General features: G+C 27.7%; 4 protein-coding genes across 4 annotated transcripts in view; 2 read left to right on the top strand and 2 right to left on the bottom strand.

Moving 5' to 3' along the window:
* Window positions 1-437: 437 nt before the first annotated feature.
* Window positions 438-3,860, bottom strand: SWIP (strumpellin and WASH-interacting protein). Its single transcript, XM_017904024.1, has one exon. The coding sequence runs from the start codon at window positions 3,693-3,695 to the stop codon at window positions 438-440; it is 3,258 nt and encodes a 1,085-aa protein (XP_017759513.1). The 5' UTR covers window positions 3,696-3,860.
* A 558-nt stretch (window positions 3,861-4,418) lies between these two features.
* Window positions 4,419-9,134, top strand: l(1)G0007 (ATP-dependent RNA helicase l(1)G0007). The gene is made up of 8 exons (XM_017903990.1): window positions 4,419-4,984; window positions 5,300-5,532; window positions 5,610-5,893; window positions 6,058-6,659; window positions 6,763-6,906; window positions 6,997-7,909; window positions 8,265-8,940; window positions 9,053-9,134. Exons 1-8 carry the CDS (start codon window positions 4,475-4,477, stop codon window positions 9,132-9,134), a joined length of 3,444 nt encoding a protein of 1,147 aa, XP_017759479.1. The 5' UTR covers window positions 4,419-4,474.
* A 724-nt stretch (window positions 9,135-9,858) lies between these two features.
* Window positions 9,859-11,457, bottom strand: RpL23A (ribosomal protein L23A). The gene is made up of 4 exons (XM_017904011.1): window positions 11,380-11,457; window positions 10,659-10,960; window positions 10,327-10,454; window positions 9,859-10,190 (listed from the first exon to the last, which is right to left on the bottom strand). The coding sequence occupies exons 1-4, from the start codon at window positions 11,411-11,413 to the stop codon at window positions 9,929-9,931; spliced, it is 726 nt and encodes a 241-aa protein (XP_017759500.1). The 5' UTR covers window positions 11,414-11,457; the 3' UTR covers window positions 9,859-9,928.
* Window positions 11,458-12,044: 587 nt separating this feature from the next.
* Window positions 12,045-14,057, top strand: part of Cpr (Cytochrome P450 reductase) — a 42,544-nt gene continuing 40,531 nt past the window's right edge. Inside the window, exons 1-6 of the mRNA XM_017904069.1 lie at window positions 12,045-12,104; window positions 12,444-12,610; window positions 12,763-12,864; window positions 13,042-13,106; window positions 13,184-13,314; window positions 13,644-13,851. Coding sequence (XP_017759558.1) covers window positions 12,045-12,104; window positions 12,444-12,610; window positions 12,763-12,864; window positions 13,042-13,106; window positions 13,184-13,314; window positions 13,644-13,851 — 733 coding nt within the window. The remainder of the gene's footprint in view (window positions 12,105-12,443; window positions 12,611-12,762; window positions 12,865-13,041; window positions 13,107-13,183; window positions 13,315-13,643; window positions 13,852-14,057) is intronic.

Here is a 14,057-nt window from a genome sequence, read left to right as displayed (position 1 = left end):
AAATGTTCACTAAGTATGTGAATAAATTTAAAAATACCGAAGTTTAATATATAAAGATAAACTATATAGTTTTTAGTGTCTCTTTAATAAATCAAATTTCATTTGACGTATTACCTTGTATTTTTATTTTCTTGTTATTGTTATATATAGTATGTATGTATATATATGCACGCGCGAACACACACACACACACACACACACACACAATATAAATTATAAAAGGATTATGAAAATAAAGTAAATTTATAACATATAAAGTGTTTTAAAGCTATCTTTTTATAAAGCACATAATAGTATTATATATTGTACAATTTGAAATTGTGTATACAATTTTAATGAAAAATATGAAACAAAGTATTTAACAATTACATTGTAACATCATTGAACAATTCAATAATACACTTTATTGAATTTTTAATTTTTCTCATTGTGAAATGTTACGTATCAGACTGTTTAAAGAATACTCTAGCGCCAGATAAACTATAATAGAGCAATTGAAATTCAGCACTTCGGTCATCTAAGCGTTTTAAAGTTAATGCCCATGTTTGTTGCAATTTTTCATCTCCATGAACATTTTTATTTTCTGCAGCTTGCTTTTCATTACTTATATGCTGTTCAACTGTTTTAAACCAATGTAAACTATCTAATTCTGATGACTGGTTTAAAAGAGCATTTATGTAAGCAATTCCCATAGCAAACCCATCATCAGTAAAAGCTGCACCTATTTGATTTTTCTTAAACATTTTTTCTTTATTTGATATTAAGTTATCCACAAAACTTAATGTTAGTGGAGGTACAATAGCATAAAACTGTTGCAAATGATGTGATTTAGTATCACGAAAAGCAGATGCAAATACATCAACAAGAAGTTTAAAATATTGTATACCTTCTGTAAAGTTCCGTACTAAATTTGCAATATCATTCTCTAAACACTTTGCTGCTGCTTGAGTTGTTGAACTGTAATTTAAATTTTTACACATTAATTCAAATGGTACAGATGAATTGTTATTTGGTAGGAATGAAATAGCATTTGAACTAGCATGTAATCCTCCAGATCTAATTAATCGTACATATCCCAGTGCATTTCCAATCTGAGTTATTAATTGTCGAAATTGATCTAAATAACTTAAACCATCCGGTGTCATACCCAGTTTTCTGATTTCTTTTTGAAATTTTTCTGCTCTTCCATATGTATAAGGTGTTGTACCATTTTCTCTTTGAATTTTAATAAATCTTATATCTCGCATCAATCTTGATTTTATATGTTCATCAAAAAGAAACTGTGAAAATGTATGTAACTTTATGCGAAGAAATTGGTATACAAAGTTTACCGTTGTACTCATAATGCCAGTTCCATGTGTTCTAATAGAATTTGCAATATGACGAATTCCAATAGTATTTAAATGCTTATTGTTACTAGTATGTTCAATGAAGGTTTGACTGTTTAAATTATATAGATATTTTGAAACAAATACATGAATGTTTCTCATAATTTCTAAAGCATCCAAGCCTTGTTCTAAGGTTTGTGTAGGTAAATGATTTTGTACAGTATCAAGATTTAATTTATAATGTGCCAAAGCATGCATCATTCTATACGTTCTCCAATCATGTAGTGCCACTGTAGTCAGATTATAAAACATATCATCAAGATAATGTTCAATAAATCTTTTAGCATATATCATACTATTTGCTAGAGGTAGTGGTAATGATCGTACTATGTTTTCACCATCTTTTGTTCCAGTATTAAATGGATTTGTAGAATCAAGTTTTAAATGTGCATGAACATGAAGCCGTAAATTTGTTTCAATCTCATGGCAAACAGGTTCTAATATATTTTTAGTTAACATTTCTTTCAACTGTATAATTTTTTTCTGTTTTAGAATTAATTCTTCTTGTTCACTAATAGTACTATTAAATGCATTAAACAAATGAACAATGTGATTTATACTTAAATTACTATCTATTACAGAGGAAAAGTAAGCCGGAATTATATTTTGATGGTACAGTAATATAGAGTAATCACAGACTTCTGTGATAATGCTGTGCAATTCAGCAATAGTATCATAATTGTTTAATGAAAATCTCAATTTCATCATATCTTCTTCCTTAAAAGTATCTGTTAATTGACTAGCACATGCTAGAGTACATCTAATTATTAGCCTCCTATCTGCACTTGCTGGCCCACTTAATAATCTCATACTTAAACTCACTAATGACAATGCATCTAACTTTTCTTTACTATAACCTTTATCTTTCTGAATCAAGCTTTTCCGTACAGTTTCTAATGTAATTAAGATATAATAACTCAAATATTGTAATACTTGACTTTGTGATTGCACTATAACTGGTCCCAACATGTAAAATGTAGTCTGTAAAGACTTTTGTACTTCTATTAATCTACAAATTAATTGCACGGTATTACGATTCATTGGTTTAATAAGAATTGCATGCATGTTTATTATAAAAGATATAATTTCTTTAATCTGAGATAATAGAGCAATTAAATCAATCAATAAAGATTGTTTTTGCTCAATATCTGAAATCTGAAGACTTGTCTTCATTAAAATATTTTGCATTTCAATGCACCATGTTACTGCTTTATGAATTAAATTGTTTACAGTCTGGGGAAGTTTTTGTATCTGTAAACACAATATCTTTTCTCCAATTTGTTTACTAACAGCACTACCAGCTTCTTTTGGCAAAAAATCACTTAAAAATTTACTTGGTATCAATATAACATTTTCAATTAAATTTACTGCATAAAACTTTTTATTATTTTCAAGCACCCTTTTCATTAATTTTTTATCACAGGTACCAAATAATTTTGTTACCACAACAATACCAATATTTATTTTAACCCAATTTTTATTCAACGAAACATAGTCATTTGGTTTATTCTCTATGTCTAACATTAAACTTTTTAGGTAATGAATAATCTGGCTGCTCATTACTGATCCTTTATTTACATCCATTACATGTTCAATTGTTTTGGAAAATAAGACTTTCCTTAATAAATTTTCTTGTAAATCTTTCAATAATTTAGTAAATGGATGTAGTTTAGATTCACTTATGCCAAAGTGCGATGAATTATGTACAATAGAGTATACATTCATTCTATATTTCTTCCACTGTTCTAATAATGATGGCTGAGATTCAACAATTTCATCTAATGTTAAAACAATTATAAACAAACCAATAAAATGTTCTATTAGTACAGGTAAATAAATATCATTAGAATCACCAGCTAGACTAGATAATTGTTCTGTTGTCAAATGTGCCACTGTCCATACTCTGTTTACAAAAACAAATAGATCTTGCAAATCAGATAAAAGAGATGTGATATTATTCTGATTATTCTCTGCTCCTCTCTCTCCATGAGTAAACAATTTCTTATAAAATGTTTTAGCTTCTATTTTAAGTAGCTTAATTTCTCTGCAAGTGCCAGCAACTGCAGCAAGTAATTTTGATAAAAACTTATTTTCCATTTCTATTAAATTTATCAAACTGATGTCTTCGACAGGTTTATATACAAGTCGAAGAGGACCTTCCATAAAATATTCTAACGTAGAATCTTTCTTCCATGTTCTGTATGCTAAATTTTCAAAAAATTGCCCATATTTTCGTAAATGTATTGAACCTGCCGCTTTGTATATGGTTTCGTCTTTTCTTGAATTCCATGTCGATGATTCTATCATTATTATTTTGTATTATTTGTGGTAATGTTAATCAAAATATATCAAAATACTTATTTTATCAGTAGATAAATGACATGTAAAATATAGTTTTTAAATGTATATTATGTCTTTCGATGACTCAGACAGGTTTCAATATCATTCTACACTTTCTCAGCATCACCTTCAATAAACTATACTTTCAATAACTTTAAATATTATCCATAACACTGTTATTTCTCGCATATTTATAAAGAATAAAAATTTGAAGGTGGATATTCTGAAAAGTTGATAACCGATACTAGTTACAATTGATAGATGAAATACTCAGTTTCTCTACTACACTATAATTCTATATTATAATTTTATAAACATATAAGAATCAATTACATTAAAAGATACAATAATCAAGTAACGTTTACATATAAATAAATATTGCAATGGAAAATTTAAAATATTCTATAAATCAAATTAATTGAACAATTTCTAGGGAATTTAATAGGTTATTATCACTAGTTACTGTTGATTGCACTTTTCTTAACACATTTCAACTATCTTCAATTTAATCTTTCATAATACGTCCAAACTATACAAATATTGTATATAGACACTACATGCGCGAATTGTATTTATTTAATGTTTGATTACATTAGATAGTTTTATTGTTCTTCATACAATGATGTGAATAATTTTAATATATCTTGTTTTATATTTGCAAACACATATGTTATATTATCGTTATATTATTATGTGGACTATTAATTATTTAAACTTTCATTAACGAATGTTGCTCAGTGTGAAAAATGGATACATCAAATGACTCAAATTTGTATAGGTTAGAAGGAACCGATAATAATCAAGCAGCAGGTTTAATTATTCGGAAGAAGCCATCTGACCATACGTTTAAAAAACCTCAAGTATCCGTGTTAGGTCTCGATAAACTTGCAAAACGAAAGAGACAAGAAAATTCGCAAGAAAGTAATTCAACAAAATCTGAATCAAGTTCACCAAAATCAGATGTTAAAGAAAGAAAATACCGGTCTTATGCTGAAGAAACTCCAACTCATACTGGTGGAGTAAACTCTGAAGCACAACAGAGATTACAAACGCGATTAAAATATCAAAGATTAAGTGCACAAGAGCATCATAGGGATAGGGATAATTATAGGGATAGGAATAAGGATGGAGATAGAAATAGAGAAAGAGACAGAGAAAGAGAAAGAAGTAGAAGCAGGGATAGTGTTAGGGATAGTAATAGACAAACACCTTTAAGATTTAAAGATGAACCTCAAACTCCAATATTTAAAACAAAGGTAAATGTAACTTTATAAAAATTCATGTCACTATAAATTATATTGTATTATTTCTTAAATATTTTTAGGTACTTAACATATTAACTTCCTGCATAATGTTACAAAGCATTTTATATTTTAAGTTTTAATACTTATTATTTTTATTTATTACACTTACTTTATTTATTTTCTTTTTATAGCTTTATTAATTTTTTAAATTCCTGTTTATAGTGTAAAAAAATCTTACATATTTTCATAATTAATATTTTATGATACATTTTAATTAAAACTTTAAAAAGCAAGATTTACTAAAAATCTATTATTGCGTCATTATAGGATTCTACATCTAAAAGTAATTGGGATGACGACGAAGATGAAGAACCAAGAAAATCCAGTTGGGATCACCCAACACCCAATCTTTATAATAGTAAAGATAGTCGGGATAGTATTAGAAGCGAATTTACACCTTCGTACAAATATAACTCTTGGAATAGAGATCGAAAAGCTAGTGGTGCTACACCTAGCATAGATGGAGAAGAAAAAGAATTATGGGAAGAAGAACAACAACGGTATTGTTATATTAGTTCTACTATTTGTTGTTGCCTTTTATTTTGTCAACTATTAAGAATTAGATATTTGTTTTTAGATTGGATAGGGAGTGGTATGCCTTGGATGATGGAGAAAATCGTGCATTTGCTGATGTATCTGAGGAATATACACGTAAAAAGGAAATGGAACTAGAAGCTAAAAGGCAAAAACGTCTTTCTGCCCAACAGCGACAAATAAATAAAGATAATGAATTATGGGAACGTAATAGAATGTTAACTTCTGGTGTTGTGAGTTCTTTAGATCATGATGATGATCCTGATGATGAAGGAGAAACTAGGGTACATCTCTTGGTTCATAATGTTGTTCCTCCATTTCTGGATGGTAAAATATTTTTATTACATTTGACATCTCATTTCAATTATGAAATAGAGAAAAGAATTTATTTAAATAATTTATTGAAGTTTGTAAAAATTATCATTAAAAATTATTATAATACAAAATTTATAATATATCAAATTTTGTAGTAATAATCTGTAATTGATTAGGTCGAATTGTATTCACTAAACAACCGGAGCCGGTTGTTCCTGTACGTGATCCTACTTCTGACATGGCTCTTGTAGCAAGAAAAGGATCAGCTTTGGTACGAGCATATCGTGAACAAAAAGAACGAAAAAGAGCGCAAAAGAAACATTGGGAACTAGCTGGAACTCATATTGGTAATATTATGGGTGTACGTGATAGACACAAAGATGACAAAGAAGATCCAGGACAAGAAACTGACTTTAAAGCTGGTCAAAAGTATGCACGTCACATACGAGGCGATGAAGTTACTGGGGAAGCTAAGTACAGGTCTATTCAGCATCAGAGACGAAGTCTTCCAGTATTTGCTGTACGACAGGAATTGTTAAATGTAATCAGAGAAAATAGTGTGGTTGTTATTGTTGGAGAAACTGGCAGTGGAAAAACTACACAATTGACGCAATATCTTCACGAAGATGGTTATAGTCGCTATGGCATAATTGGATGTACACAACCTCGAAGAGTGGCAGCTATGTCTGTAGCAAAGAGAGTTTCTGATGAAATGGCTACTACTTTAGGAGAAAAAGTTGGCTATGCTATTCGTTTTGAAGATTGCACTTCCAAAGATGTATATATTATATTTGTAGATTTTATGGTTTTAATATGATTGCTAAAAAGTATCATATTAATTAAAATTAAATATTTTTAAATAATCTCATCCTTTTTTACAGACTGTTATTAAATACATGACTGATGGTATTTTATTAAGAGAAAGTTTGAGAGAAGGGGATTTAGATCGATACAGTGTAATTATTATGGATGAAGCTCATGAAAGATCTTTATCAACTGATGTTCTATTTGGTTTATTAAGAGAAGTAAATGAAAATCAATTTTAATCTATGATATGTAATTAAGTATAATGAATCCTTTAATCATTTATTTCACTTATATTTAAAAAAATATAGGTCGTAGCTCGTCGGCATGATTTGAAATTAATCGTTACATCGGCAACAATGGATTCTAGTAAATTTTCAGCATTTTTTGGAAATGCTGCAACATTTCAAATTCCCGGACGCACATTTCCAGTTGAAGTACTACATGCAAAAAATCCAGTAGAAGATTATGTCGATGCTGCAGTGAAACAAGTATTACAAATTCATTTACAACCGCGTTCCGGCGATGTGTTGGTGTTCATGCCTGGTCAAGAAGATATTGAAGTTACGTGTGAGGCTTTAAAAGAACGTTTAGCAGAAATCGAATCAGCTCCTCCACTTTCTATTTTGCCCATTTACTCACAATTACCCTCAGATTTACAAGCTAAAATATTTCAACGTTCGGAAGGTGGTTTAAGGAAATGTGTTGTAGCAACGAATATAGCTGAAACTTCGTTGACTGTTGACGGAATTGTATTTGTTGTGGATTCAGGTTATTGCAAGTTGAAAGTTTATAACCCACGAATTGGTATGGATGCTTTACAAGTATATCCTGTATCTAGAGCCAATGCTGATCAAAGGGCAGGAAGAGCAGGACGTACTGGTCCTGGAACCTGCTATAGACTATACACTCGAAGACAGTATTTAGATGAATTATTATTAACTGGAGTTCCAGAAATACAGCGAACTAATTTAGCAAATACTGTATTGCTACTGAAGTCTTTAGGTGTTCAAGATTTATTGGCCTTTCATTTTATGGATCCTCCACCACAAGATAACATATTGAATTCCCTATATCAGTTATGGATTCTGGGCGCATTAGATCATACAGGACGTTTGACACCTTTAGGACGACAAATGGCAGAATTTCCATTAGATCCACCTCAATGTCAAATGCTCATAGTCGCTTCTCAACTTGGTTGTACTGCAGATATACTTATTATAGGTAGATAAGGAATTCAGATTTATATATGTTGCTTCATGTTTTAATTTATTGTAAACAAAATTTGAAATTTCGTATATTTGTTAGGTTTTAAAATCTAAGTAAATAACAGTTGAGATAACTTCTTGTTATAGAAATTAAGTGGTTTAGTTTTAAGTAGACTTTTTTCCATTTAATGTAAATACTAACTAGCTTAAATAGCTAATTGTAACATATAAATTTTTATCAATACTTTCTTACCATTAATGAAACTATACATTTATGTCATAAACTCTAATACCTCGAACTGAATATTTTCCAATTTTGTTCTAATTTTAATTTCAATCCAATAAATCTTCACAAATTAAAATTTTTTCAGTTTCTATGCTCTCAGTGCCTTCAATATTTTATCGACCAAAAGGCCGCGAAGAAGATTCTGACTCAGCTAGAGAAAAATTCCAAGTACCAGAGTCTGATCATCTAACATATCTAAACGTGTATAATCAATGGAAAGCAAATGGTTATTCTAGTTCTTGGTGCAATGATCATTTCATTCATGCAAAAGCTATGCGGAAAGTAAGAGAAGTTAGACAACAACTTGAAGAAATTCTGAAGCAACAAAAGATGGAAGTAGTGAGTTGCGGCACCGATTGGGATATTGTTCGAAAATGTATTTGTTCGGCGTATTTCCATCAGGCAGCCCGTTTAAAAGGTATTGGTGAATACGTGAATTGTCGTACCGGAATGCCATGTCATCTTCATCCAACATCAGCTTTGTTCGGTATGGGATTCACACCAGACTATGTAGTATATCATGAACTTGTGATGACTGCCAAAGAATATATGCAGTGTGTAACTGCTGTTGATGGGCACTGGCTGGCAGAATTAGGTCCTATGTTCTTTAGCGTTAAAGAAACTGGACGAAGTGGACGAGCAAAAAGACGACAAGCCATGCAACATCTACATGAAATGGAAGGTCAGATGAAAGAAGCAGAAGAAGAAATGAAAGCTCGAGCACAAGAACAACTTGAACGTGAACAAGCTTCTATCAGAAAGTAAGTTCTGTACTTAAAATTTGTAGTATTTAATATTTTATATTTATTTAACATGTACGATTAATTTATCAGTATTTGTTTATGTTTATTCTTCATCGGTTTTTGTTTACAGAAAGGAAATATTGACACCAGGTATCAGAGAACCAGGAACACCTGCTCCTTATCGAAAAACTCCGGGTAGATTGGGGTTGTAAATTATAGTTTTAGATTGTGTAAATATGAAATATTAGGTATAATTAAGATTTTCAATGATATTGATCAAAATGTATGGTATTACAACATATAAATAATTTTACGCGATAATAAAGAATAGTTCTGTATTTTTGTTAATTATTTATTCTATTTATAGTCCTTAATGATAAAATAGTATAATTGTAAATTATTGCATCAAGAAGCAACACTGATGTTGTGGCAATATTGATTAATTCTTCATTTTGAGTTAGTTAATTTATTATCATATTTATTTATAATTATAAATTTTATTTAATATTTTGGATATTTAAACGGACTTCAAATTTTTATATACTATTGTTAACGATAAAAAGCAGGAAGATGGCATTGATTTTTAATATTGCGACAATGATCAATCGACATCGTACGATGCAATAAGGAATTTATTTTACAACCATAATAAATATTTTGTGCATAAATATACCCATAAATTTTTAATAAAATTTAATATATAATCAATTATTTTTGCTAAATCTTGAACATCTTTATTTTCTTTTATATCCTTCTTAAACAAAATATACAGTAATAATTTTGTTTACCTGAAGCTGCATTTTGGCAATCACGATAGACTAAAAATAATTGATGTAGGTTGAAATGTAATGGTAATTTCTGTAACTTATTTTGAAATTTGTATTTTTAGAATACATATAAAAGAAGTAAAATTTATAAAAAAATATATTATTAAAATTCTTTTGTATCAATATATTTTATTAGCACAGATACACTTTCCCTTCATACCAGTCACACATAGATACACTTATATTATACCGATTTTATTGGCAACATCAAGTGCATCGTAATCACGAGTTAAACGTACATACGCTTTCTTTTTACCATCTGGCCTAATCAAAGTGTTAACTTTAGCTACATTAACATAGTACAGTTTTTTAATAGAGGCTTTAATGTGATACTTATTAGCACGAGTATGCACAATAAAAACTAATGTGTTGTTGTCTTCAATTTTTTTCATAGCAGCTTCAGTAGTTAAAGGAAATTTTATAATATTAAATGCATCCATGCTGAAAGGAACAATTATTTTAGAAATTTGTCATAAAATTTACTTTATATAATTAACATATATTATAATTTTATGAAATTAAAATATCCAAAATTAAATATAAATTAAAATAATATAACAAAATTTTTAATAGTTACCAATTTCTGTTTGGAACAGATTTTCTTGCATATTTTGGATTCCTTGGTGGCCTAAATGTTTTGGGCCGATAGAAGTGCACAGATGTCCTTATTTTCCTTACTCTTGATCCATGAACACCTTTTAGTATCTATGCATAAATATATCACATATATGTTATTTACATGATCAATTATAAAAATTGTTTTCCTTAAATAATTTAATATATCAGGAACAAATTAAATTTTTATCACAATTATTCAATGAGATTCCCTAATATATCATCACACAGATTTATAATGTATCTAAATTTTATTTTAATAAAATGCTTTTTAATATAATTATACATATTAACCTTTTTTTGTGCTTTAAGTGCTTTTTGAAGTGGTGCAGCTGGTCTTCCACCTTTGGGTGTTTTCTTCGGAGGTTGAACATTTTTCTTAGGTTTTGTAATTACAGGTTTTGCAGCAACTTTGGGTGCAGGTTTTGCTGTTGGTTTTGTTGTAGGTTTTGTAGAACTTGCTGATTTAGCAACTGTTGTTTTCTTTGCAGTTGTAGATGTTTTGGCAGCTGGCTTTGTAACTTTTGACGTTGAAGCTGCAGTAGCTGGCTTCTTCTCAGTTTTCTTTTCTGTCTTTTTTTCGGCTGGTTTGCTGGCTAAACAAATTAAAATAGATTATCAAAATATTTACTTTAGTCATATATTTATGATATTAAACTCAAAAGGTAATGTCATGAATAATGTCTAGGTTATAGTAAATATATACAAAAATCACGAATGAAAATACCATTGTTAAATAATTTTCTTTAGATTTCTTAAACACGTGACAAGTATCTTAAAAACGTTGAAATATGAAATAATTATGTATTCATTTTATTATTTTTTTTCTAAACAGATGAAAAATGGGCAATAAACCACATGGTTAAAGTTAAAATTGAACACGTGTTTATTAATCAAACTTTCTTCACCATGTATTTAATAAATTCTAATTAATCATCTGTTGTAAATTTACAAAATATTTTTCGATTCTTCTAAAAAAAAAATATAAATCTTATTAACTATTTTTGAATGGTACCTGACTTATCCGTGGGTTTCGGTTTAGGAGCCATTTTGTAAAAAGAGAGAGAACTTCACCCGGAAATAGACATATCAAAAATCGTTAAACTACGCTAATCATATATGTATAAATTCAATATTATAAAATAATAATTTCGATATTTGTAGTTACAATACAAAATAATACTTAAAATTTTTTAACTTTCAATTGCTATAATAAGTTACTTATACTTTGTAACTTGCACAAATTAAATTATTCAAATATAATTTAATTTAGTAAGAAAATTTGTTTGTATATAGATTTTTTATTTTATTATTTCATTTAAATTGTACTTATTTTATAATGCATGATATAAAGCATGTAATGTACCTAATTAATTTAGAACAGAATAGACAAATAATGTGCACCTGTCGTAGCAACCAATGTTTTCATTTAGTTCAAAGTTACTTAATTAGTGCTGGATATACAACTTATCACACGTGAATATTTCTCTGGTTCTAGTAATAATTGTTTAAAACCGTATTTAAACGCAGAGTAAAAAATAAGTGTAAATATACATTATCTTATATTTTATAACTTTGTCATAAACTTTTTGATTAAATAACTAATAATTTTATATAATTATATATATATTATAAATACAGAACTAAACTTATATATTAAAATAAAATATAATATAAATGATGTTAGAAACACGTTCAGCTATTTATAAGATGATAGAAGTAGCACGTGATGACAGACAAGTAAGATTTTAAAATATTATTTCGATATAAATATAGTTTTTAATTAGTAAAATAAAATAATTTGAAACTTTATACAATATATAGTCATTTTTAAATCTAAGTTAACAATTTGAATATCTCAATTGAATAGACATCCGGTAAAAAACAAATTTGTAATTCAAATTCGATTTACATATATACATTAATATATATTAAATTATAATATATACATACTTTTTTAAAATTTCATTTCTAAATATACGCAGTAAAAAGAATTAAATTTTGAAATTTACTAAATGCTATACATCGAAATTATATTTCTTATATTTCGAATATAGGATTAATAATATTGTTTTATAGATTGATAATTGGCCACCACCATTTTTGTCCGATATAACAGAATATAATGAAAAAGATTTTGATACAACTGTTAGACGTTCATGTGAAAGAAAAGATTTAACTTTAAAAATGGCAAAGGCAATCGTAATCGGTGACGTTTCGGTTGGAAAATCATGTCTAGTTAATCGGTAATTATGTTTATGTAATTATAATATAAAAAATAATGATATTATATATATTGTTAGGAAAATGTAATTTACCATAATTTATTGTTACTATAAGACTATTTTATTTTAAATATTCATGGAATCAAATAGGTGTAATCTCATTTATTTTTCAGATTTTGTCATAAAATATTTGATAACAACTATAAAGCAACAATTGGTGTAGATTTTGAAGTAGAAAGGTTTGATATTCTTGGAGTACCTTTTCACTTTCAAATGTGCGTTCATTTCGATTAGACATATTTTATTATTTAATATAGTAATATTAATGAATAAAAATAATAAAAATGAATAATATTAAAATTCATTAAATTAACAATACAACATGCTTATTTTATAATTAAAATATATATAATAAATATAAAAAAAGGATAGAAATTTGTGATTTATTATAGATGGGATACTGCAGGTCAAGAAAGATTTAAATCTATAGCTGCATCTTATTACAGAGCTGCAAATGGTATGATAGATTTCAATTATTGCAAATGTATTATAAACATTAAAATATAGTAATAAAAATGTTATGTATAATTTTAGTGATTATAGTCGTTTTTGACTTGACCAATTTGATATCTTTAGGACACTGTCAACAATGGTTAAATGAAGCTGCTAAAAGTAACACAGAGCCATATTATATATTTTTAGTAGGCACAAAACGAGATTTATTGGTAAATTATATAATTTATTGATTGATACAAGAATCAAAATAAACAAAGAAATCAATTTTATTAAACTTTATTTAAATCCAGAAAGAAAACATTTTATAATTTCAATTTATTCCAATTTTTATAGAGGACATCATATAAATTATAATAATTCAGTTTAACTAAATTGTCAAAAGAAAGACAAAATATTAACTCGATGTATTTTACAGTAATGATATTTAAACTATGGTATTATTATTAAACATCGTTCTATATGAAAATGTTACACACTTATGTTATTTTATCTTATCTTGTAACTGTAGATGGAAAATAAAAAGATAAATTGTTTCCAGTCTAATCAAGTATATAGAATAATAGAAAAACGAGCGTGCGAAGTAGCGCGAAAAATGAAAGCAGAATTTTGGGCTGTTTCTGCTAGAACTGGAGATGGAATAACAGGATTATTCAAAAGAGCAGCTGTATTATCTTTTCATGGTATAATTCAACATGAATTGCAAAATATGAAACCAAAATCAATCAACATTGGTTCTGATTTAATAAGTATGTAATATTAGTAGACTATAATTGTAGTAGATAAAAATATTTTATCTATTTTATAATTAAAAAAGTTTGATAATGTTTAATACTTCATATTTTATAATAATCAATTACTTATTATTTCAAATTAATAAAATATAGTTGCATAAAATTTCGTTTGTAATATTTTAATTGTTAAAAATGATTAAACATATCTATTTCAGCTTTGA

Source organism: Eufriesea mexicana, unplaced genomic scaffold (genome assembly GCF_001483705.2).
Source record: "Eufriesea mexicana isolate 0111107269 unplaced genomic scaffold, ASM148370v2 scaffold2646, whole genome shotgun sequence".
Taxonomy (NCBI): domain Eukaryota; kingdom Metazoa; phylum Arthropoda; class Insecta; order Hymenoptera; family Apidae; genus Eufriesea; species Eufriesea mexicana.
Note: the sequence above shows the minus strand (reverse complement) of the source record. Positions and strands in the feature narration are given on the sequence as shown.

Excerpts from the sequence above, each read along its gene's own strand:
- SWIP (XM_017904024.1), bottom strand. The coding sequence starts at position 3,695 with ATGATAGAATCATCGACATGGAATTCAAGAAAAGACGAAACCATATAC.
- RpL23A (XM_017904011.1), bottom strand. The coding sequence starts at position 11,413 with ATGGCTCCTAAACCGAAACCCACGGATAAGTCAG. Across the intron at positions 10,455-10,658 it reads CACTTAAAGCACAAAAAAAG|ATACTAAAAGGTGTTCATGG; the intron begins GTTAATATGTAT and ends ATTTATGCATAG. Across the intron at positions 10,191-10,326 it reads TCTGTTCCAAACAGAAATTG|CATGGATGCATTTAATATTA; the intron begins GTAACTATTAAA and ends TGTTCCTTTCAG.